Below are 25469 nucleotides of genomic sequence, written 5' to 3' on the forward strand. Positions count from 1 at the left end.
ATACAAGTGCCTTCTTCCTTATTGTTCCACTAGGGTTGCCCTCAGGCACATGGCATTCCAGATGGGGAGGGAGAAGAGCTAGGGAAAGCAGCCCATTCTTTTAACAGGCACACATCACTATTATTCACATCTCTTTGGCCAGAACTTGGTTAAATGGCCCCACCTAGTTACAAGGGAATCTGGCAAGTAGTTAATCTAACTCCCCCACCCCATGGTAAATATAACAAACTGAAGTACGGGGTTCTATTGCTAAAGGAAGAAGGGGAGAAAGAATGGATATAGTTGTAGTCTTTGCCAAAAAAACACAAAAAAACCCCAGAAATATTCTGGATTCCATGATAATGCAAATTGGAGATATAAAAGAGCACACCAAAAAAATCATTTTTATACATCATTCACCACACACACACACACACACACACACACACAAAAACAAATGAAAAAATTAGAATTATTTTTTCTTTACCAATCTAAATATTTAAGTCCTTTATTTAAAGCAACAAATGTGCACTTGTACCCACTAAAAATTCATCATATCAGACACAGAATCGGAAAGTTTATTTACTTTAAAACATTTGACAAGTATTGTTATTGGACAATCATTTATTTAAAATAATATACTAAATACAAAAATAAATCAAGTATTGCTTCTATTTTTCAAGTGTCAAAGTCTTTGCCATAGAAAATAGAAAGAACCTTTTATAAACTAAAAATTACATTTAAGCTCCATCAAGTTTAATAACTGCACACGATTTCCTTTTATGTTTGTGCTTTACAAATTTCCAAACTACTTCTTTGCAAGGTACAGGTTCACAACAAGAATGTATGCATACAACCATATACACACATTTTTACATAGGAATGTTTCTCATTAAATATACATATAGAGAACCTAAAACAGATAGTACTGTGGCCTAAAAGCCAACCCACTGGGCCACATGTGCCACTATACAGCAACAGGTGTAGATGCAGAAGCATTATTTGACATTCAAATGAGCGCTCCAGTTATCAAAGACGATGACATCTGAGTAAGGGCTACTCAGTTTAATGTTTCTAGACAAGACATTAGTTCTTAATCTATATTAAATCATTAGTTCAACAGCTTTATTCATTAAAAAAAATAGAGTGAACTTCAAATATTTCACAATACATTAAGTTAAGCTGAGGATAAACATCATTGTCATATGTATACACACTTTTATTTTAAAAAGGTAAAGGAATACTTATTAATCTTAGAGCAAATACTCAAAATTAAAGATCATTCCCAAATTGGTCTGTGGTTTTACTTTATAATCACTGGGACATTCAATTCCTTATCAATCAGAGAGATAAATGCTGAATTTCTCTTCCCTGGTATATGCACTCAAGCCTCACAGCACAGACATGTATAATCATGGTTCAAGATGAATATTTATAATGCTTTACCACCCACAGGGTGTCAATCTCACTACACTAACCAGATGTGGAAAAGACTCTCACTTCTGATCAGTTCCTGAATTTCCATATGATTAATCACAATAATACAGAACTTTAAATTACATTAGTAATTTATTAGTATAAATACATATTGAGCATTTTAAATTCTACCAACTAGAAAAGTGCTAAATCACAAAATTTGCTTTTTCTCTATTTAGGAAAAAGAATCTAGCCTTACATCCTTATTCAGAAATTGCATGAATTTTTCAGAAATTCCAAATATAATGATTGAAAATTTATAAGCAATTGAACTGTGAAAATACTAATTTATTGAAATTGATGTTTTACAATAAATTTCATTAAAAGGGAGCTTGAAGAGCTTGTGAAATCTCGATTATAAGCAAGTAGTAAACACCAAAGGAGCAGATATCTTACATTGACCAAAATGTACCAAAATGCTATAATATTTAGAAAATTTTAATTAGCATGCTAAAATATTTTCAAAAACTTACTTCATTTCACTAAAAGTCACAGGCAAGCAGAGACTACAATAATACAGGAAAATGAAATCCAACAATATAATTGTACCAGTAAAGAACACCAAAATCTAAGAGGTAGTCAAAAGAAGTAACCCTGATAAAATATCCTGACAGATGCTCCCTAATCTCAGAGACCCAAATATAGTATGAAATTCTTATATTTTCAGTGATTAGAAAACATTTATTGGTATAGAATATAAAAACCAAGTATCTAAATGAATAATACTGTAAATGGAACAATACTCATATTTGCAAAAAAAAAAAGCTAAGAATAAAATCTAGAACAGATGTCTATAGCCTACAGGCCAAATCTGGCCTACTGCCAGTTTCTGCAAACAAAGTTTTACTGAAATATAACTACACCCATTTAATTTACATATTGTATATGGCTCCTGATTTTATACTTACAGCTGAGTCGAGTACTTGCGATAGATCATATGGCCCACAAAACCTAAAATACTTACTAAAACATTGACCATCTGTCCCTTTACAGAAAGTTTGCTGACCCGTGGTCTAGACATATGCTGATAGGTATGTAGTTCTGAATAGCACTGGAAAGATGATGTCACAACATAAGGTATTCAACCATAAGGAATGTAAGATACTAGTTACATCATAATTCAATTATTTTTCATATCTGAAATCGTCCTAACATTTTTCTTTTTTTCATTTTTGTGGTCTAACATCAATGAGTGTTTCCAAGTTATTATAAAAAGATTTAGTACTACACTGTCCAAGAAGTTTCTGCAATGATGAAAGTATTTTATATCTGCACTGTCCAGTACTGTAGCCACTAGCCACATATGGCTATCGAGCATCTGAAATGTGGCTAGTGCAACCAAAGAACTGAATTTTTAATTTTAATTAAATTGCCATTGTGACTTTTGGCTACATTATTGGACAGCACAGATTTAACTCAACTAAATTAAAATTCCAAAGTGTGACTCTTAAAAATGACCAAAAATAATAGAGTAATGCCTTTGAAAAAAGGAGGTTTGGGCAGAAATGAACTGAATACCATAAACTCAACCCAAGACAAATTCCTTAATTAGTAAGCAAGATAAAAGTGATTCCAGGGCTTCCCTGGTGGCGCAGTGGTTGAGAGTCTGCCTGCCAATGCAGGGGACACAGGTTCGTGCACCCTGGTCTGGGAAGATCCCACATGCCGCGGAGCGGCTGGGCCCATGAGCCTGCGCTTCCGGAGCCTGTGCTCCGCAATGGGAAAGGCCACAACAGTGAGAGGCCCGAATACCGCAAAAAAAAAAAAAAAAAGAAAAAGTGATTCCAAATTGTTCCTCTACTTCACTATCTCTTTTCAGTGAAGAGGCAAAACTACTAATGCATCTTTTTTTTTTAGCAGAAACCCTGATAATTTTATGCTTAAAAGTAATAATAATTGTAATCTTCATTAATTATATTAAAATAGTGTGGGCATTTCACACGAAGTATATTTTTTAGCTTGCTTCCCATCAGAAAGTCATCTCTTAAAGTCAGTTCATTTCTATACCCTTAACATTTCAACCATGCTGTACAGAAGCCTTAGTTTATAGTAGGTACATATGAGAACTGTGACCTCTTCTAAATCTGCAAAATTGCCAAGTAGTCACTTCTATGGAGAAGTCATTTTAATAGTCCAATCTTCTAAATGTTATATCCTCCATTACATGATAAAATATACCCATTCAGCGACAGAATTAGAGGACAGAGGTAACGCCTTGTGTAGGTCAAGTCAAAAAATATAACTCTTATATAGTTCTCCACGTGCCTACCTCACAACTATTTTTTTTCACAACCATTTTTATACCAAAATACTAAAATAGATGTATTTTTAGATTACATATTACCGATTACACATTGCAAATTAGTTACTGGTCTAACCGAAAACATTAAACTAAAATATACAAAGTCAATTTGAAATAATACTCTCAGAAGACAAATGTTTGAGATTTTTGCCTTATTATATCTTCCATTTATTCACACATGCTTCCCCAGATAGCTAATTTCACATTCTGTTTTCAAAATCAGCTGGCAAGACTAATTTTATGCATTTTGATTTTAAAATAGCTGATATCCAGAATCATACACTTCTTTTCCAACCTGGTAGTTAGTTGAAAGATACAAAATATTTTAAGGGCACTTCTGTTTACGTGTTCTTTTGCAGTTTAATCAGATGTCGTAGCAGGAACTTTAACAGAGAGATTTCTTCTGGTGCTGGTGATGTGCCGCTGCTGTGCCAGGAAAGACCGGGCAGGAGCACAAGCCCCCGTGTCTCTGTAAGCACCACTGCCGCTCACGAGTCTAGATTCCATCCCTAATTTCTGGAATGCTAGACTCTGAACAAAAATAAACAAATAACATGACTATGTAGAGTTTGCAAAGTGCTTTCCACATATACAAAGTCATTTAATCCTCAAAACAATTCTATATAGCTGGTGTCTTCCTCATTGTTATAGAAAAATTAAGGGTTCAGGAGCTACACTCCACGTGATAATGCCAGTAAGAAAGGGGAAAACAAAGGCATAAATCCCTGTTTCTCTATTTTGACCCATTAAATTTGAAATTGTTAAAACCAGTAGCTTAAAATAATGCTCCAGAATTAAGCTTAATTATAACAATAGAAAAAAGTCCCAAGGCAAATTTTTGTGTTGGGGCCATTACTCCAGCCATTATGAGCAGACACAGCACAAAAGAAAAGCTTAGGATCAATGGTTCTTGAAGTGTGGTCCCTGGATTAACGTTTGCACAACTGGGAATTTAAAAGTGCAAATTATACCTGTGGATTCTACCCAGACCTACTGAATAAAAAGCTCTGCAGGTAAGTCCAATAGTTTGTGTTTTAACAAGTCTTCTGTTGAATGCTAAAGTTTGAGAATCACAGAATAGTTCAAATTTACTATGGTCTAGCTATATATCAGTACATGACAAATTACTGTAGTTGTGGCTATTGGGTTTCTTACTAAGGGAAGAAGTCACTACTCCTCTCTCACTAGATCACATAAAGCGATTTTACTGAACTTAGCTTCACTGGTAACTAGAACAATAGACAACAATATTGTAAATGCTCAAAAAATATGGGTTGAAAAATGATTAAATAATGCATTATTTGGCTCTAATATCTTTGATGATTTATGTATCAAGAGGCCACAGAACAACAAGGACAATAATACATTGTCCCTAATCTTAACCAGGATGGCTAACCCATGAAGGAAGGTTCTGGGGACACCTCACACAATCTCCTTCAAGGTCTTGCTAAATTAAGCCAGATTTCACCAAATAGAGAAGGGAGGGAGAAAACACAGACAAAAAGTATGATGACATGCAAGAAAAAGCCATGTTTGTTTGAGGATGGAGAACCAGTTCTTCATGGTGAAGCACAGGCTTCACATGTGGAGAGTCTATAAACTGATATTTGCTCATACTAAATAAATGGCAGCTAAGGTAGATAATGGCTGTGTTATTATCTATGCTAGCTGATTAGAATACTCAAAAGAACCATATACATCAGGAAATGCTACTCTTGAAAACATCCCACCATACTAAGGATGACAAAATAAAATATACCGAATTATTTTATACTATTTTCTCTGTTAGGACAGATAGACAATGCTTAAAGAGCAGTCTCTGGATAAAAAAAAGAAAATACAACAAAGGATACACTGAGAGGCTTTAGGGATGTTAAAATACATGCTGAGTACTAGAAGCAATTAATTTTGCATTATACAGATATTTGTATTTCTATAGAAACACTTTATGAAGCACAAATTAAATGTTTTAGCTCAAATAAGGCGATTCTAAAAATGTTTAAGAACTGTATGAGTGCTTCATGTGCATTAACTTAAAGGTTGGTGAGTCATGAAATCAATTTAGTGGTTTTCAAAGTCAAAATCAACTAAAAATATTAAAATATAAAGTAAATTTGGATTATGATCAACATTTAAAGAAAACGAGAGAATGTAATAGAAAACACCTGAGTGCAACACACACAGTCAAGGTAACTTTGTTCAGTTATACATAAACATGAACACATACTAATTTGTAGTATAAAGTATATTTCCTTCTGTGGTTCATGGTCAAAATGTTTGATAAACACTGTTCTAAACATCGATTCACTGGCTAAATTTCAACTCACCTTATTATACCAGGCAGAAACAATGAGTTTTTCTTCATAATCACGGAATTTTGCTACTTTACATTCACTCTGGAAAAAGATATGAGGACTATTAAAATCCCAGAAACAAACCCAAATTACTGAAAATGGAATATTGTTTTCACTATGCCCATGATCAAGAGAATGTGAAGAATGCATTGTGAGGCACAGAAAGTATACAAATTGTAAAGCTGAATCATGGGAAATGCATGCCCAGCACCTTTAGGAAAGAGTAAGATTGTGACTAATAAATCTTTATTTTAGGAATTGTACTGGTAGAACAGATATTAAACAATAACAAACAAGAAACGAGTGATTCTTATGCTACTGTCCCCTATGTCTAGAGAAAAAAGTAACAACTGGCTTAGGTGACAAAACAAAGCTGCACCTGCGGAGAGTTGAAACTAAGGAGAAAAAGGATGTAGGGAAAAATACCCCAGAAAAATCCTTTAAAATTTCCTGTAAAGCTTAGCAAGAATTGTTCTGTCTCAGTCCTTGGTGACTGTATGCTACACTGCCCGGGGCCCTATCTGCGTGCCACCCTAGAGACTGACGTTCATTTCTTAATTACTCTAATACAGCTGATTTTGTACACGTTGTGGAGCGCCAGATATAGCTGGCATCTAAAACATATGAATGTTCCTACAGCAAGATGCTCATGGTATGAAAAGCATACAGGAAACAAAGGAGGTAAGATGCCCATCTTCTCGCTCACATCCACTCCAGACAGACTGCCCGAGAAGGATGCAGACAGAATAACTTCTGCTATAAACATTAGTTTTCTCCTTTTTACTGTTTGCAGTGTGTGTACAGATAACTACACATAAATTAAAGGCCCACATGCTGTGACTTAACTGAAGATTTTCCTCACAGCCCTATATTAGAGGCACCATTTTGTCATCACACTTGTAAAGGAGCTACATTTCAAGTATCAACACTGGTGCACATTCTCATTGGCTTTCACTGGGAAGTGACTATTCAAAGCAACTTAGAGTTCATAGATTATTCAGTTCAAGTCCCATTATTTTACAGATGAGGAGACTGAGGAACAGACAGAAGTGACAACTTTAAGACAAGTTAACAGTAAAGCTGTTAACCTTGGCTTCTGATTGATGTGATATTTAATGCCGTGGGGGTACAGAGATATGATACAGCCTCTGCCCTCACGACACTCTGACACATGCCATAAAGAAAAATGCTGTTGTGGGATGAATTCATGAGTTCAAAGTACATGGAGTCACTATAAAGAGACAACTAACTTTGCCTAAGATATACAAGGAGAGCTTTATACATGGGAGATACTGGAGCTGGATCCTGAAGAATGAATAGTATTTCTTCAGAGAGACACTTCTATCCAGTGATTTTTTACAACACTTGACATGGCCCGGACAAGCACTTGCAGCAAGTGCACCGTAAGGCTGGTGTGTACTCTGTATATTAAAGTCTTTAAAGCTTTAAATAAATTATTTCCACCACAGTCTCTATCTACTGGCTCAGAAATAATATGAGTAAATGAATATAGTGTATTTCCCTGAAACATAACCTTCCTAGTTGATTTATTGGGAGAAGAAAAGTAAAAGAAGAATCTGGTTAACTGAGTGTAGTACCTTTTTAAAAAGGTGAGCTTTGTGTTTTTTTTTTTTTTTTAATGAACTCTCATCCACATAATATTAAAAGGAGCATGATGGCAGGACTCTACTAGAAAGAAGGGCTATCTATATGATTGGCTGATACAGAGGGAGAGACATACAATGGAGCAAGATACATAAGCTTGTAGAGGCCCATCTTGTGGGCTTGTGAGATGCTTTGTAATAAGCATACTGAGTGCTAAAACATGACACTCCTAACTTCTAAATTCTTGTGAAATTTGATCATTAATGGCAAATACTGACAGCAGTTAATTATACATTGACAGAATAATTAAGAGGAGATATATGAATATGGAAGTTTTACCTCCAGAATCTCAATTCTTCTCTCTTTCTCTGCCAACTGCTTTCTAAGTAGCATTATTTCAGCTGATGCTGGATTTAATTTGGGGTCTAAAGTTTTTATTACCTGTTTAAAGGAAAAAAACAAATCTCTTACATTCACTTTATCTTGTCAAATACTGAAATAAGAACACAGTGTGTAAAATCTGTGTAAAGTGGAACATTATCCAGAAAGTGATCCAGGAGCTAACTATAATTTGTTTCACATTCTAATTTGAGTAACAAAAATAACATTCTACAGACTAGAAGTGGTGTAAAAATTCAGTACAAAAATGGGAAGATACCCATCCCCAAATCAAATATCCTTCTCCAGGCTCAGTACTCAGAAATAGTTACTTAGCCTTATCAAGCTTTGAGCACTGAGGTCTTGAAATAACCCTTTTCTACCTTTAACTTGAATCAGATAAATTAAAACATTTTTTAATTAATTAAAATGAATTCAATAGTTATATGGGAACTTGCTAACTGTACAAAGTAGGAGTAACTAACACACAAAAAAATTCTTAGCAACAATCTTTTACTACCATTATCTAGTTAGAAGTAATTCAATATATAAGATAAATATAATAGACATTGATGATTTTGTCTGCAAATTCTAGAGTATTCAATCATATCCATGTAAATTACCAAATGTGAGCAAAAACAAAGTTTGATCAGAATGTTGTTCAGAGACTGAACTAAACTATGTAGTCAGCAGTATGGTAGCAAATCAACTCAGAAATATTAGGTATAAATTACAAGCGAAACAAGTTTCCAATAATAAGGTCATCTGTATCACCTAATTACAAATCTATTTTAAAAGATTTAAAATTTAATGACAAGGAAATTTCATCTACGTTTATAGAGGTAAAGAAAAAAGACTAGAAAGTAATATCCCTAAACATTACTGTGGTTCATTCAAAACGATTCACTGCTAAACGTGGCAGGCACTGTGGCAGATGGGGCTGCAGCAGTTTGCCAGAGTCAGGGCAACTGACTCTTACGAAGTACCTCCCCTTATGAAGTACACATTGTAAAAGCAGACACATTAGTTTTTAAATCATAATTACAAAGAACACATAAAAATTGGTTGCCTCTAAGTGATAGAAAGTATGGTTGTGACTTTTCTATATTTTCTGAGCTTTCTATCATGTACATATGTTACTATTTTAACCTCTCCCCTGAAATAGTGTAAGGGTAAAAAATGAAATCATGTTTACCAAAAAAGCAACTATTTTTTAAATGATAATATTTGATGATGGCAAGAATACAGTATTCATTGTCATTGCTTTGTCCAATTGGCTATAATACTTTTAGAATATCATGTAGAAATACATGTTAAGCATCTTAAAAATGTTCTTATCCTTTGACCCAATAACTTTGTTTGATGCGTTAACCTAGGAACAAGGTTAACATAATAAACCAAAATAAGGGGAAACTTTCTGTATAAATATGTTTCCCGTAGCCTTATTTCTAGGAGCGAAAAAGACATGGAAACAAACTATTTCCAACAATAGGATGTTGACTAAGTAAACAATGATATATCTACTCAACTGAAAGATTATGTAGCTAACTCTTTAATTTTTCAGTCTGCTCCATACACAAGTGTATTGTTTGCTGCTGTATTCCCAGTGCTTACCATAACAGGTGCTCGATAAATATGAAGCTATATTTATATAACATGAGGACATTAAGTTTAAAAATACAAATCGCACGATCAAAATCATACGTGATACGATCATACAAATTGGGTGTGTGGGTGTGTTACGGTAAACAATCACGGAAATAACAGGCACTGAAAAAAATGCACTGTTAACAGCAGTTGTCTCTGGGAAGCTTTCAATAAATTTTCTACTGAAAGCATTTACACATTTGTAACAGAGACACTGAAGTGTGGCAGACTGCCCGGATGTTTAGTAAGTCGGCCTCCTGAAGTTGGGTGCAGCCACCTGCCTGAGTTCTGCCCAATGAAATGCGAGGGAAGAGATTTACGCCTGATCCATTACATATGTCCCATACGATCTTGGCTTGTCTTCCCTCCTCTGTAGCTGGACAATGTCGAGTGAATCTGAGAACCCCTTAGTGAGGAAGGCTGACCCTTCATCAGTTGGGGGCTCTGAATGACTGCATAGAGTACGGCCCCTCCCACACTGACGACTGAACTTCGTGTGATCAAGAAGGGAACTTCTGGGCTTCCCTGGTGGCACAGTGGTTGAGAGTCCGCCTGCCGATGCAGGGGACATGGGTTCGTGCCCCGGTCCGGGAAGATCCCACGTGGCGCAGAGCGGCTGGGCCCGTGAGCTATGGCCGCTGAGCCTGCGCGTCCAGAGCCTGTGCTCCATCCACAACGGGAGAGGCCACAGCAGTGAGAGTGCCGCAAAAAAAAAAAAAAAAAAAAAAAGAAAGAAGGGAACTTCTTCTATCTTGCTAAGCCTTGAGATCTTGGGGCGTACCTGTTGCTGCAGGTACTATTTACACCTTAATAAATAAAAAACTTAAACATAACAAGGGAAGACATGTTAGCAGTATTTTAAGGTTCTGTCATAAAATTCTCTTCTTTTATTCAGTAACTAGAAAAGGGCACATTAACATTCTTTGAGAATACTTAAGTTAATTAGGAAAATATATTCATGGAAATAAAAGATTTTATGAGAACAGTACTTACAGATATTAAGAAAAAGTATGAAATAAGGAAAAGAATAATTAGTCTGGTGAACATTTAGACATTAACTGTCTAATACAGACTTAATGCTAAAACAATTTAAACAAGTTTGCAAAGCTCAATTTCCACAAAGGCAAATGTTCACTGTAAGAGCTAAAGATTACATACTTACAGTAGTCATTTTCTCTATATGAGGTCACTACAATCAATATTTAATTGTCCCTATGAAGCCATGCGTAGTATTTTCTGATGCTGATGAGTGAGAGGGAAAGAACATGAGGACTGAGGTGGAGACGCACCAGAAACCTGACTGGCAAGGCAGGGTAGTGGGGAGCAAAGCGATGTGACATAGATCCAAGAAGAGGTGGGATAGGCCCAATTAGAACCCAACTCACAAAGACTAAAACCCTGAAAGATAAGCCACTCACATTTCTTGCTTTCTCTAAGTACATTTTGTATCTTTCCTCCATTGCTTTCATATCTTCATCTTTCTTCTGAAGAGCAGCTTCAAGTTCGTTGATCTTTTGTACTGTTATTGAAAAGAAAATGAAATGAGCAATTTAAAGTCCTCCCTCCTCACATAAAAAAAATTATATTTTCTAAAGACTGATAATGAGAACTTAGAAGAGAAACATTTTATTTCTTCTTTGTAGTCAATTCTTATCTAAAACTTTTGAACTACACCCAATACATCCCTGATCATTTTGTATTATTTTTTCTTAAAAAATATCTCTAATCTGCTTTACTGAGTTATTTTTCTCCCTTCTATCAAGTATTTCATTGAGCAAATACACCTTACAATGTAAGCACAACCATCACAAAATAAAGCATTCTTTCTACATGTTTGAAGTTCATTTTAATCTGATTATAAATTATTATTATTATTTTTTTTTTTGTGGTACGTGGGCCTCTCACTGTTGTGGCCTCTCCCATTGAGGAGCACAGGCTCGGGACGTGCAGGCTCAGCGGCCATGGCTCACGGGCCCAGTCGCTCCGCGGCATGTGGGATCTTCCCGGACCGGGGCACGAACCTGTGTCCCCTGCATCGGCAGGTGGACTCTCAACCACTACGCCACCAGGGAAGCCCTATAAATTATTTTATTTACACTTCCATAGTATTAATTTTATTATATTTTACAATGTTTGATACTCCTATATATCAGGTCATTTTATTAGATTTACCTTTTTTTTGCTTTAGGATATGATCATTTATTAATTACTTAAATCACTAAAAATTATGATTCTTATCTGCAATGTACGTATCTGCATTGCCCGAAGACTTATATACACAGTTCTTGCATCCTTCAACTAAAAAAGTCAAGTCTTTACATAAAGTCTAATCCAGATTTTTACAAATACCTACCATTCTGGTTTACATCTGGCTGGAGGTCTTCAATGAGCTCTTGTTTCTTCTGTAATTCTTCATGGACCTCCGTTAGTTTTTCCCTAAGTAGTGGAAAGAGCATGGAGCTTTGGAGCCAAACAGACCTAAGAATGAAAACTGGTTTCTGCCACGTAACATTTGTGGACTGTGGGAAAGTCACTTTCTGATCCTCAGTTTCTTCATCTGTGAAATGGGAATAATACCTGCCAAATATTCTAGGGGTTGGTTATGAGGATGTAAACTGCCTGACACATGGTGGGTGCCAAAAATTTTACAGTTTTCCCCTGGCCACCCTTGCTTCCTAAGAAAGTTAAATATTTTATAGGTTAAACATCCCACACTTCCACATAATCTAGTTCTGACAGTTGTCTGCTTTATAAACTCTTCAAACGACATTAGCGATAAAAAAATGTAGGAGTTTGGGATCATGAGCAGGTAGGCTGACCCTTTTACCATGTTCTTCTTTTCACTTTTGGTAGCAGTGGTGAACACTGAATTGGCATCAGCATTTTTACTTTTAATAAACAAAATCAGAAAAGGATATTAATAACTTCAGAAGCTTTTAAAACCCTTCCCCTCTCATATTTGAAATGAATATCAGTTTTACTTACATATGAGCTTCCAACTTCTGCTTTAGTTTGCTGGACTATAAAAATTAGAAAAAGTTGCTGTAAGATAACTATTGTGACAAAGGTAAGTTTTCCAGACATTGAAATCTCTTTACCTCCTTTTGAAGGGATACTATATAAAATTATAAATGTTTTAAAATTTTGTATTTCTAATAACATACTTTTAAAAACAGAAAATTTTAGGTATATTCTTACTTCAAAGAAGAAAGAGAATAGGAAATTAAATTAGGAAGAGTAAGTATAATAGCAGAAAGAAAAATACTTCATATTTTTGAATACAATGAAAATAAAATTTGAACTCAAAGGAAAATAGCAAATGCAAGCTGAATGTGATATATTGAGGAGTATCAAACATTTAAACTCCTAAAGAATCATCCATCTATAACACAAATTTTAGGATTTTAGACCTTCACTAAAGAATAGACTTAATGAACAAAACTTATCTTTATAATAAAACTTTATCATTATAAATGCAAGCACTTTCAATATTAACATCAAAATGAAGCAATTGGATTTTGTTAAAAAATAAAATTTAAAACACAAAATTTCCTCTTTAAAAGAACTTAGGAATTTAGGAATTCGATTGCAAAAAGGAATTTAGATTGCAATACTAGTTCTGTATCATCTACCAAATAGTTTGAAGAGTTTAAAATATATAATCTAAAATGTAATTTGGACACCAATAAATTTTTTTAAAAAGATAAATTTAAAATCCTTAAAACACTGCAATCCAAAATGTACTACCCCAAAATGATCCCATTTAAAAATATTTTTTAATGTGGCTTAAAAAAATTTGTATTAGAGAGGTTACAATACTGTATATATGTACATATGAGATGCTGCCATGCATGAGATGATTTCTATTTTCCAAGCCCCCAGGGAAAAAAGAGAAAATCATATAAAGCGTATAAAAGACAGAAAGAAAACTCAACCCTTCCAATCTTCCTTTTCATCTCTTTATTTACTCTCCCTCATCAATACAAGTATAGTTACCTAACATTCTATCCAATCAATATCTAACACACATCTAGCCCTATCTTTTTTTTTGGAACAGAAAAAGTTTTATGGAAGGGCCAAGCAAGGAGAATGGGCAGCTTATGTTCAAAAAGCCTGAACTCCCTGATGGTTTTCAGGGAAGAGTTTTTATAGGCAAAATTTTGAGGGAGGGCTGCAGGGTGCATGACCTTTCTCTGATTGGTTGGTGGTGAGGTAACAGGGCAGTGCTCTAGAAATCATGTGCTCAGCCTGAAGTTACCATCCTCCACCTGAGTGGGGATCTTAGTTCCTGTAGAAGAACTCAGAGATATATTGTTATGTATATCCTTTGAGGAGGAACCAGGACCATGCTTCATCTGCACTGTTGTTTCTTGACCGCTCCTCCTCTGTTTCTGCATTCCCTCCCTTCCCTAATTAGTAACTGTTTGAATCTGCCCTTTAGAACTCAGGTAAGGTCTAGGAGGCCAAAGCCTTTTTCCTTAAAACATGAAATGGGAGACAGAGAAAGACTTTTGTACCTGGGAGGGCCCTACAGCGTCCCACTCAGTTTCAAGCATGCTTATTGGGATCATTGTTTCTAAGCCTTTTCCATGAGCAGAGCTAGGAAATATGCACACACACACATACACAATGCACATACACAACATGCTTTTTTGTATGTATGTTATAGTCAACAAAAAGGGCTTTTTGTTGAAATGAACATTTTGTCCTTCATTTTGCTTCCTAGACTCCCAATAGCATAGCCCACTGAGGAGCTATTGGCACAAAGCCCATTTAGTATTTTGAAGTCTTTGTGAAGAAAGCAGTTCTTCAATTTGAGTTTATGGATCCAACTCCCATTTCAATGTTGTTCATTTTCTCTCTCATATATTAGTTCAAAAAAATCTCTGCTCATCCATACTATTTTACAAAGTCTATTTATATTTTCCAAATGCCAAACTTTCATCAAATAATTCTCTTGGGGGACTGTTTGAGATGCAAGCTGTGGCAGAAAAGAAGAGGAAAGAATGGTCTGTGGGCCAGCCCACCTGTGCTTTGCTCTCATTCTGTAAGTTTGCTAGTTGCAAGTCCAGACTGAGAATGAGCTACACAGGTTGCTAACACAACAGAAACACACCTTCTTACAAGGGATATTAACAAGAATATGGCCCTGAGTCCTAATTTTAGCTTAAATGCTAGGCTATAAAAGAAGTACAAGGGACACTAGATTAAGGAAGGATTTAGTCTATACTGAAAAGCATGAAAATAGGATGGCAAGTGCAAAAGAATCAAGGGCAGATATTCAGTTTCTGTCGCACTTCCCAATGGAAACAGAGGAAAATATTTGCTGTAATACTTGTGTGGTCTTGAAGACAGGTCCAATGTGTCAAGTATGACATCAGCCCTATCTTTTTGTTGTTGTTTTAGTTAAATACATTCCTCCCTCAATTATTACTTCTTCTCCTCTCAGTATATAGAGATTGAACTATATAAACATCGCTAGTTCTATTCAGACTTAGGCTGTTTGATCTTTTTTAAGTCCTCTTACCTCTGCCCTCACAATTGTTTGCCATCAAAAACCATGAGAAATGGCAAGGCCATGAGTCTGTATGAAAGGAGGGAAGAAATAAGGGGTGATGTACTTCAAGACTACTTTAAGATTTCTGTCCTTTGGAGGTTGATGTGACCTACTTCTTGAATGTTCTTTTGGTAGAAATCATTTTCTCATTCTCTCTTTTCCTCTATTCTGACTGCAGATTACTCTCACTAGGGTTTTCTCAGGCCAGTCCTGTTGAGATCCCAGCAAAACTGTGAAGGCCTCAATTGTAGCATGCTCCCAATCAGGAATTACCATGAACTTAAGGGTAGCTGTTGAAGTAGGACAGATAGAAATCACCTTCCAATCCATATGATCAATTTATAGGCTTCAAGTTGGCAAAATCACTGCATCTGTTATGCATATATATACGGTATTTAAGGGCACCCCCAATGATAAGGGTAGCACTTTCAAGTACAAGATTAATTTGGACATCAGGACCTATTACAGAGAGTCCATACACAACAGAATTATCATAACTTTTAAGTTACTTACACTTTCTCCTTCAGACTTGGAGCCTTGTTCTTGCAGAGACTTCTGGAGGTCCTCAATCTGCTGCTGCAATTCTCGAATTTGTTCTTTGCTCAGCCTATTATAAGATGAATCACACGTGTTTATTTGTACTGAAAGTCAAAGTAGTTAAGGATCTATAAAGGTGCATTTATGCAATTTAACTCATAATGTATACATTTAATAGCAATAACCAAAGCTGAACAATTATCTGTGGCTAGGTATAATATATGGTATAGTAGCCTACTTTCAAGGAAATATTCTTTAAAAAAAGACATTTTTATCCTGAAGGCATACATGCCCACATTTAAAAATTTAAGGTTCTTAATGAGTCAGCGGCAAAGCATAACGTTTCTGCACTGTACTCACTGGTATAAAAATCAGAAAACTAGCTCAGTTTTCCTTCAGTTGTATTTTTAATGAATGGAAATTAGGTTTCCATTTCTTGTTTCAGATTTCACAGGGTGTTGGGAGAAAAGGAAGGCCACCATTTTCCAACCATTTCTTCATGACTTTTATTTCAACTAAAGAGATTGGCACTAGCAACTACTGCAGCTTTTTAACTTGGCAAAATCTCATTAAAGATGGATGGGATGGGGGTGGGGTGGAAGGGAGGTCTAAGAGGGAGGGGATGTATGTATACGTATAGCTGATTCACTCTGTTGTACAGCAGAAACTAACACAACACTGTAAAGCAGTTATACTCCAGTCAAAAAAACAAAAAACCCTGCTTAATCATTACTGCCATTGAAGTTACCAGCAAGAGAGAGAGAGTTACTATCTGTCTGACTTTCTCTCTTCATATATATATGACACAACACACCTGCCCATCATGACACTCCATTTTTCCAATATTACAGTTATCACATAATAATTATCTATTCACATGTCTATCTTCCTATATTAACAGCTGAAACTTAGGATCTCCAGTGCTGATATTGAACCATATAAAACAGCAATATTTAATGGTCTCTTCAGAAAGCTAAAACGTTATTTTTCTTTTAACTGCAGTTGATGTAATAGTATACATACAAGTTGAGAGACAAGGTTCAAGTGTCTTTAAAATTCCTGGTGGTCTCTAAGATCCAATAAAGGTAGGTCAGATAAATCCAAATACCTTCATTGTCAGTATGCTATTATAAGAGGCAGGTTAGCAAAGTGGTTAAAGAGCACAGACTCTGAAGTCAGATTGACAGAGGGTTCAAACGCAGGATCCAGAACTTACTAGCTGTGTAACTTTGGGCAAGTTACACCTTGCACCTCAGCTTCCTTGTCCATAAAAAAAGAGATAATTATAGTTACTACTTCATAGACTTATTGTGAGAATTTACTGAGTTAATATTAAAAAGTGCTTAGAAAAGTGCCTGGCACTAGTAAGCACCATATAAACGTTATTTTTTTTAAACATTATAATTTACGAACACCTCATTGATATCAGATAAGTACACCACTTGCTTTAAACACATTATCTGTAATCTTCATAAGAACCTGCAAATAGGTGTCATCGCCAATTTATAGCTGAGGACACTAAGTGTGACTTTAAGTAACTTGCCCAGTTTAAGTAGAGGTGGAATTCAAATTTGACTCCACAATCTACGTACCATCTATGCACAAGACTCCAGCTGAAAACCAGATTGTCATTTATTTATCTGTTAATTTTTTGTCATTTGTGAAGACATCTAAATGAAATTCAAGAATAAGCAACTTGCTTTAACAAAGTCTGCTAAAAATAATGGGTAGTGAGAGATGAAAAAACAAAAATCGAAACTTGTGCAAATCCTAATTATTGGAACTACAATATCTTCCACTTCTGCGAATCAAGATTCTGTGGTTAGGTAATTAAATCGCTATGACTATCAATTATGAAGGAGTGTGTCAGTCACCTCTGCTCAGTTTCCAATTCATTCATCTTGCGGTGCTTCTGTTCCAGCTGTTCCTGAAGTTCTTCAATACGTTCATTCTCAGTACCTTCCTGCTGTAATCGAAGCATCTTATTTTCATGTTGCAGTCGAATAAACACCTCCCTGATGTTAAAAAGCAATTAAAAACAATTTTTTTAAGTATAAGAGTTTTTTAAATTCTTTGCGTTTTAAAAAAGAAAATTCCTGTCCACTCGCTAGCTGTCATTTTGAAACGTTACCAAAGCTTCTGAAAGTTCTTAAGAAAAAACTGTGCATTGTAGGACTATGTCTCAAAAAAACAAATGGTAAGTTTTTAAAGGTACAGGTATAAGATTATATGTCAATAAATGTTTATTATGTAATCCCTAAGAGATGATATGAATTATTTTACTTTGATAATTTAGAAACTATTCACACTAAAGGTAATATATAGCACATCCGTAGAAAACATATAAATAAAAAGCAGTAGATTTAAGAAACTACAGTTTGCTTTAAATTTTTAAGTATACTTTTATGATAATGACAGTCATATGAGTGTCTCTAGACTTTTTGTTTTTAGAAAAAAATTTTATTAAAGGTTTACATACATGTTTTTAAAAATGCAAATGATAGGAATGGTATTAAATTAAAAAGTAATGCTTCCTACCTGCTGCCCTCCTAAATTCCATTCCCCGAAAGCAACTAATTTTAATTAATCACAATATTTGTTCTTCTGAATGCCAGCACCATCACTTTAAAAAATGGCTATTTTTAAATGATTAATATCACTGGATATTACTAACTAAAAAGTGCAAGTTAGTTTCCAGCCCAGCATGTAAGGAGCTCTATCTTAACAGCAAAAAGCTGAACAAATTGAAAATCAACAACTTTATAAACATTATGCAAAGTGAAAGAAGTCACTCACAAAAGGACGCATATTGTATGATTCCATGTATATGAAATGTCCACAATAAGCAAATCCATAGAGACAGAGTAGATTACTGGTTGCCTGGAGCTGGCGATGGAGGGGAGGCAGGAATGGGGAATGGCTGCTAATAGGTACAGGGAATCTTTTGTGGAGGATGAAAATGTTCTAAAACTAGATAGTGATGATGGTTATACAACTCTGTGATTACACTAAAAACCACTGAACTGTATATTTGTAAACGGGTGAATTATATCTCAATAAAGCTGTTTAAATAAAGAGTAGAATTAGAAGTAATTAACAAATAAAACGGTTGTCACAAAAAAGGAAAAGAAAACTTTATACCAGATTAGTCAAATACCTAGAAGTAAACATAGCGGTAAAATACCAAAATTAAAGTTAGGTCAAGAGGAACCTCTAAAATTTGTATTTTGTTTAACTCCAGCTTAATCCTCCTGCAATTGACAGCTCCTCTCCTATTTTTTTCACCAGTGTGGATCTGAATGCCAAGTATTAAAAAGGTTTTCCTTAGTGTTTAAAAGAGGAAATTCCTGTCCACTCAATAGCTGTCATTTTAAAGTATTACCAAAGAGATTAAGGATAAAAAAATAAGTTAAACACAATAAAGGCTGTATTATATAAACTAGAATATGTTATTCAGCTAGTAAGTGAAATTTTATTTCTGGTAAATTTTTAAGCTTCCATAGTAGCAATAACAATCTGATTTAGAAAGCATAAGCATGAGACAAAGTAATTTTCAAGCCCTATGACTTGTAAAATGGAAAATGTTAAAGGCTTAGAAATTTACAAAAGGAAGAAGAAATCACGTTTCTAATATTAAGTATGGGTTATCAATTAATAAAAACAAGTTTACCTATATTCCACTGGCATAATCTCAGCAGCAAGATTCTCATAGCTTTTTGTAGCAGATGCATCTAAACAACATCAGCAACAAAAAAATAGATTAACATTTCAGTATATTTACCATTAACAAAATCATTTCTAAATGCAACAAAATTCACCTGTTTGGTTTAGGTGATCCTGTTGTACTTGTGAACATCGAAGCTCTTCATTTGTTTCTTTCAGAGTATCAAGCTGTTCTATTAGTCTCTAAAAAAGAATTGTTTATATAAGCAAAATATTTAATTCTGCCCACAGGCAATTTAATTTATGCTTAGCATAATTTATCTTAATTTAATTTGATAATTGTTCCTTACTTAATTAAAAATGACAATGTTTTAGTTTTAGTGCTAAGGGGTAATTTCTCTTGTATAAATCACATAAATAATAGACTTTATACAACACAAAGCTTGTGATTTTCCCCATTAGATAGTTTATCTTTGAACCAAATGAATGTAATTATGCAACAGAGCACAAATATGCAACTGTAGAGTAATAAAAGTACATGGACTTTGGAGGCAAATAGATCGTGCCCCGAATTCAGTTTCACTATTTCCAGCTATACCATCTAAGGCAAGTTATTGATTCTTTGGCTTTAGATCTTTATCATCAAAATGAGAATACTGATTCATAAGCCCCTGCAAAGGTGTTCTGAGCAGCGAATGAGATAAAGTTTGTCTAATATCTAGACTGTAGTCTGGTGTGTAAGAGACGCTGGAGACTTGTTATTTCCTTCTATTACTCTAAGTAGCATACCGGAAGTATGAATTTGTGGAAAAACATTATTTCCTAGGGATAGCATGCTAGGACTTCATATCATTGGCTATTTTATTTTACAGCTGACAGCCAATGACAAATTTCTACACTCTGTACAAAAGGCTCATGTTTAAATGATTTTCCCGGAACTTGAAAAGTACTTTAACATAAAATCATATTTTAAATGTTATATTTCAAATCAGTAAACAAAACTCTACTTAGTCCATTATGTGGTTCAAATCAACCTAACAGTAAATTGGTTAGGGTCCAAGGGTCCTGACTCCAAGGGTCCTTAGGCCAGAGTGCACAGATGCCGTAGGAATCTCTGAACATGAACACTATAAACTATAACTACAGTCAGGCATGAGGACCCCTATAAATCTGTTCCTTCATAAATGCAATTCAAACACTAGCTAATTTGTCAAAATCAACTTTTCCAGAACTCTGAAAATTAACCAAGGGTCGGCCATGATCTGAGGAGCACTTGTTAAAGAAACTCTGTTAAATCTCAGAACAGGGAGCTTTTTGTTCTTTTAACTATTCTTACTACTATCACCCTCTCCCCAACTCTGGAGTAGCCTTGAAAACCAGCAGACTTTCAATCTTTGTAGCTTTGTTCCTGTTTTTTGTTTTGGCCGCACCACACGGCTTAGTTCCCCGACAAGGGACTGAACTCAGGCCCACGGCAGTGAAAGTACTGAGTCTTAACCACTGTACCACCAGAGAATTCCCTCTCAATTTCTATGGCTTTGAAAAACAGCAGCTTAGCCACCACCAGAATGGGCAGACTGGATATGAAACCCTCCTAAAAAAGCCCCATGCTTAGAGAACTGTCACTATCTGGTCTGTCTAGAAGCACCCTGGAGAAACCCCAGTCATACTTTTCATTGATTGATTTGTCAAAAATAATCATCAGCAATTGTTTTCACTATAGCTGCTGGAGGCTGTGATGCCAGTTAGGGCAAACAAGAGCCTTGCCAAAACCTTACAAGGAAGAGCTGAGAAACAAGAAATCCATAGAGGACTTAGAAAAGTTCTGACATATCCCTGGAGATCCAGGAGGCCAGCTATATATAGAGTTGTGTGCATGCCCAGAAAAGACCTGAGAGGGCCCCAATGTCTCAGCTCTGGATAAACTTGAGGCCCTGTGCAAATAGGAAATAAAGGCAAAGGCAGAGTTTTAAATTGCCTAAGAATTGAAGACGTTTTCCAAAATACACACTGAGTCCTTTGGCAAAGGTTGGGAGAGTTATTGGCTCAAGGCATCTATGGAAATATCTGACTAATCATTAACTGATCTCAATGGTAACTGAGCAGAGAATTCAGTGGTTGAACATTACAAAGAAAGAAGATTTTATAGAATTAGTCCAAAAGAGTCACTAAAAAAAACAGCAATAATAACAAACTCTGAGGTTGAAGGAAAATCTGGATTTCCAGAGTTGAAATATTATATTATTTTAAAGGTCATATTTTCAAAAAAAGTATGAAACATGCAAAGAAACAGGACAGTCCCAATGCAGGAAAAAAAAAAGACAAACAGTTAACAGAAAAAGTCAATGAGATGACCCTAGTGGGTGGACACACTAGATAAAGACTTCAAGTGAGCTAAAACCTAAAAAGCAGGAAAAAATTTTCAACTCATTCTGTGTGGTATCATCTTGATACCAAAACCAGGCAATGACATCAAAAGAGAACTACCAACCAAAATCTCTTATAATATAGATGGGAAAACACTCAACAAAATACTAGCAAATTGAATCTAGCAATATATAAAAAGGATTATACCCTATGACCAAGTGGAATTTACCTCAAGAATGCAAACTGATTTAATATCAAAAATCAGTGTAATATACCACATTAATACAATAAAAGACAAAAACCACACATCATCTCACTGACCCAGAAAAAGCAGATGACAAAATCCAAAAACCTTTCAGGATAAAAACATGCAACAAACTAGGAATAAAATGAAACTTCTTCAACCTGATAGAGGGCATCTACAAACAAAACCCACAGCTAGTAACATACATAATGATGAAAGAGTGAATGCTTTCTCCCTAATATCAGAAACAAGAGAAGGATATCCACCCTTGCCATTTCTATTCAACAAAGTACTGGAGGTTCTAGCCAGAACAATTTGACAAGAAAAGGAAATAAAAGGCAACCAGATTGCAAAGGAAGAAGTAAAACTACTTGTATTTGCAGATGTCCTGATCTTCTATATAGAAAATCCTAAAGAATCTACTAAAAACTATTAGAAATACTAAGTGAATCCAACAAGGATGCAAAATACAAGATCAGTGTTCAAAAATCAATTGTATTCTATACATTAGCATTGAAAAATCCAAACATGAAACTGAAAAAATAATTTCATTTATAATGGTAACAAAAAGAATAAAACACTCATGAATAAAGCTTTAAAAGGTGCAGTCTTGTACAAGGAAAACTACAAAACATTGTTGAAAGAAGCTAAAGACCTAAATAAATGGAATGTTATCCTACAGTCATGGATCAGAAAGTTAATGCTATAAAGGTGGCCAGATTTCCAAACTGATCAACAAATTCAGGCAATCCCTATCAATATCTCAATCTGGCTATTTTTCAGGAATTGCTAATCTGATCCTAAGATTCATATGAAATGCTAGGGACCCAGAATAACCAAAACAATAGCTTTAAAAAGAAGAACAAAGTTGGAGAACTCATACTTTCCAATTTCAAAACTTACTACAAAGCGCCAGTAATCATGACAGTGTGGTACTAGCATAAAGCTAGACGTACACATCAATGACAAAGAAAAGCCCAGAAATAAAGTCATATATTTATGGCCAAATGATTTTTTTTTACTTAAAAAAATTAATACACTTTTTTGCAGAAAAACTGAACAGATAGTACAAAGTTCCCATATATTCCCTCATCTCCCCCCATTCCCCAATTTTCCCTATTATTAACATCTTTCATTATTGTGGTTACCTGTAAGAAATGATGAGCCAATATAATAATAATATTATTATTAACTAAAGGACATAGCTTACATTAGGGTCCATTCTTTCTGTTTCACTTTTATGAGTTTTGACAAAGGTATATCCATCATTACAGTATCATGGTCAATTGATTTTTAACAAGGGTACCAAGACAATTCAATGGGGCAAGTCTTGTCAACAAATGGTGCTGGGACAACTGAATATACACACACAAAAGAATAGAGTTAGAAACCTATCTCACACCACATAAAAAATTAATTCAAAATTGATCACAGAGTAAATATAAGAGCTAAAACTATAAAACTCTTAAAACATAGGAATAAATCTTTACAACCTTAAGGTTATTCAATGGTTTCATAGAAACACCACCATAAAACTAACAAAAGAAAAATAGATAACCTTGACTTCATCAAATAAAAAAACTACTCTGCTGCAAAAAAAATACCATCAAAAAAAAAGTGAGAAGACAACCCACAAAATGGGAGAAAATATTTGCAAATCATGTATCTGACAAGGGACTTATATCCAGAACATATAAAGAACTCTTAGAACTTGAAATTAAAAAGGCAAATGATAAAACATGGGCAAATAATTTGAAGAGATATTTCTCAAAGATAATTAGAAATGGCCAATAAGTACATGCAAAGATGTTCAATATCATTAGTCATTAGGGAAATCAAAATCATAATGCTATACTACTTCATACCCACTAGGATAGCCAAAATTAAAATTTAATATACTTAGTCAAGGATGTGGAGAAATTAGAATCTACAAATTGCTGGTGATAATGAAAAATGGTTCATCCACTTTAGAAAAGTCTGGTAGTTCTTAAAAAAGTTAAACATAGTTACCATATGATCCAGCAATACCATTCCTAGGTATATACTCAAGAAATGAAGGGACTTCCCTGGTGGTCCAGTGCTTGAAAATCTGTCTTGCAATGTAGGAGACGCCAGTTCGATCCCTGGTCGGGGAACTAAGATCCCACGTGCCGCACAACAACTAAGCCCGCGTGCCACAACTAGAGAGCCTGTGTGCTTTGGAGCCTGCGCACCACAACTAAAGAGAAGCCCACACACTGCAACTAGAGAGAAGCCCACGCGCTACAATGAAGATCCCGCGTGCTGCAAGGAAAGATCCCACATGCTGCAACTAAGACCCAACGCAGCCAAAAAATAAATATTAAAAAAAAAAGAAAACATACGTCCACATAAAGACTTGTACATAAATGTTTATAACCACATTATTCATTTAATAGGCAAAAAGTGGAAACAACCCAATGTCCATAAACTGATGAACAGATAAATAAAATGTGGTATATCCATACAATGGATTATTATTCGGCAATAAAAATGAAGTACTGACACACACTACAACATGGTTGAACCTTGAAAGCATTATGCTAAATGAAGGAATCCAGTTACAAAACCCACAAAGTGTATGATTATATATTCATATATATAATATTCGTATATTATATATATATTATATTCATATATTATATTCATATAATCTATAGAGACAGCAAGTAGATTAATGATTGCTAAGGCTGAGGGAAGGGAGGCCAGAATGCAGGGTAACTGCTAATGGGCACACGGTCTCTTTTTGGAGTGATGACAGTATTCTAAAATTTGATTGTGATAATGGTTTCACAACCCTGTGAATACACTAAACACCATTAAACTATACCTTTTAAATGGCTGAAATTTATGGTATATAAATTATATCCTAATAAAGCTGTTAAAAAATTGCATCTATGGTCCTTGCTCTCAAGGAGCTGACAGTCTAGAGCTGGAAAACATGCACTGAGACATGACCTAGGCTCTGTGACTTCATCTTCCCATATGAAAGAAACTTACAAAACCCCATAAAGAATGTCTACAAGATTTTCTTTTATATCACCAATTTCAATTTGGAGAAAGACAGAACAGATTACATCACTTCCATTCTTAAAACAGCAAGGACAGTATTAAAAACTAAAACAAGACATACATATTACATATCAATTATATTTACGTTTACCTCTTTTTCCTTAAGTAAAGCTTCGTGTTTTTCTTCAAGCCGCTTCATTTCAAATGCTAGTGTGTCCGCCCTTTTGGTTTCAGAGGAAAGTTTAACGTGAAGATCCTGAACCTTTTATCGGAAACAAAAGTACAAAATGAGAGTATATAATATTGATAGCTCTTCAGAGTTCAATAAAC

General features: G+C 34.9%; 1 protein-coding gene across 2 annotated transcripts in view; it reads right to left on the minus strand.

Moving 5' to 3' along the window:
* Window positions 1–536: 536 nt before the first annotated feature.
* The window catches only part of HOOK1 (hook microtubule tethering protein 1), a 67558-nt gene continuing 42625 nt past the window's right edge, over window positions 537–25469 (minus strand). For both annotated transcript variants that reach the window (XM_004273788.4, XM_033435384.2), the window contains 11 exons: window positions 25291–25401; window positions 19654–19741; window positions 19506–19566; window positions 17710–17850; window positions 15812–15905; window positions 12727–12761; window positions 12095–12177; window positions 11160–11260; window positions 8056–8157; window positions 6085–6153; window positions 537–4288 (listed from right to left, as the gene is read on the minus strand). In XM_004273788.4, the coding sequence (XP_004273836.1) occupies window positions 4118–4288; window positions 6085–6153; window positions 8056–8157; window positions 11160–11260; window positions 12095–12177; window positions 12727–12761; window positions 15812–15905; window positions 17710–17850; window positions 19506–19566; window positions 19654–19741; window positions 25291–25401 (1056 nt within the window). In that variant the 3' untranslated portion in view covers window positions 537–4117. The remainder of the gene's footprint in view (window positions 4289–6084; window positions 6154–8055; window positions 8158–11159; window positions 11261–12094; window positions 12178–12726; window positions 12762–15811; window positions 15906–17709; window positions 17851–19505; window positions 19567–19653; window positions 19742–25290; window positions 25402–25469) is intronic.

The sequence above is a fragment of the Orcinus orca genome, chromosome 1 (genome assembly GCF_937001465.1).
Source record: "Orcinus orca chromosome 1, mOrcOrc1.1, whole genome shotgun sequence".
NCBI classification, from domain to species: Eukaryota; Metazoa; Chordata; class Mammalia; order Artiodactyla; family Delphinidae; genus Orcinus; species Orcinus orca.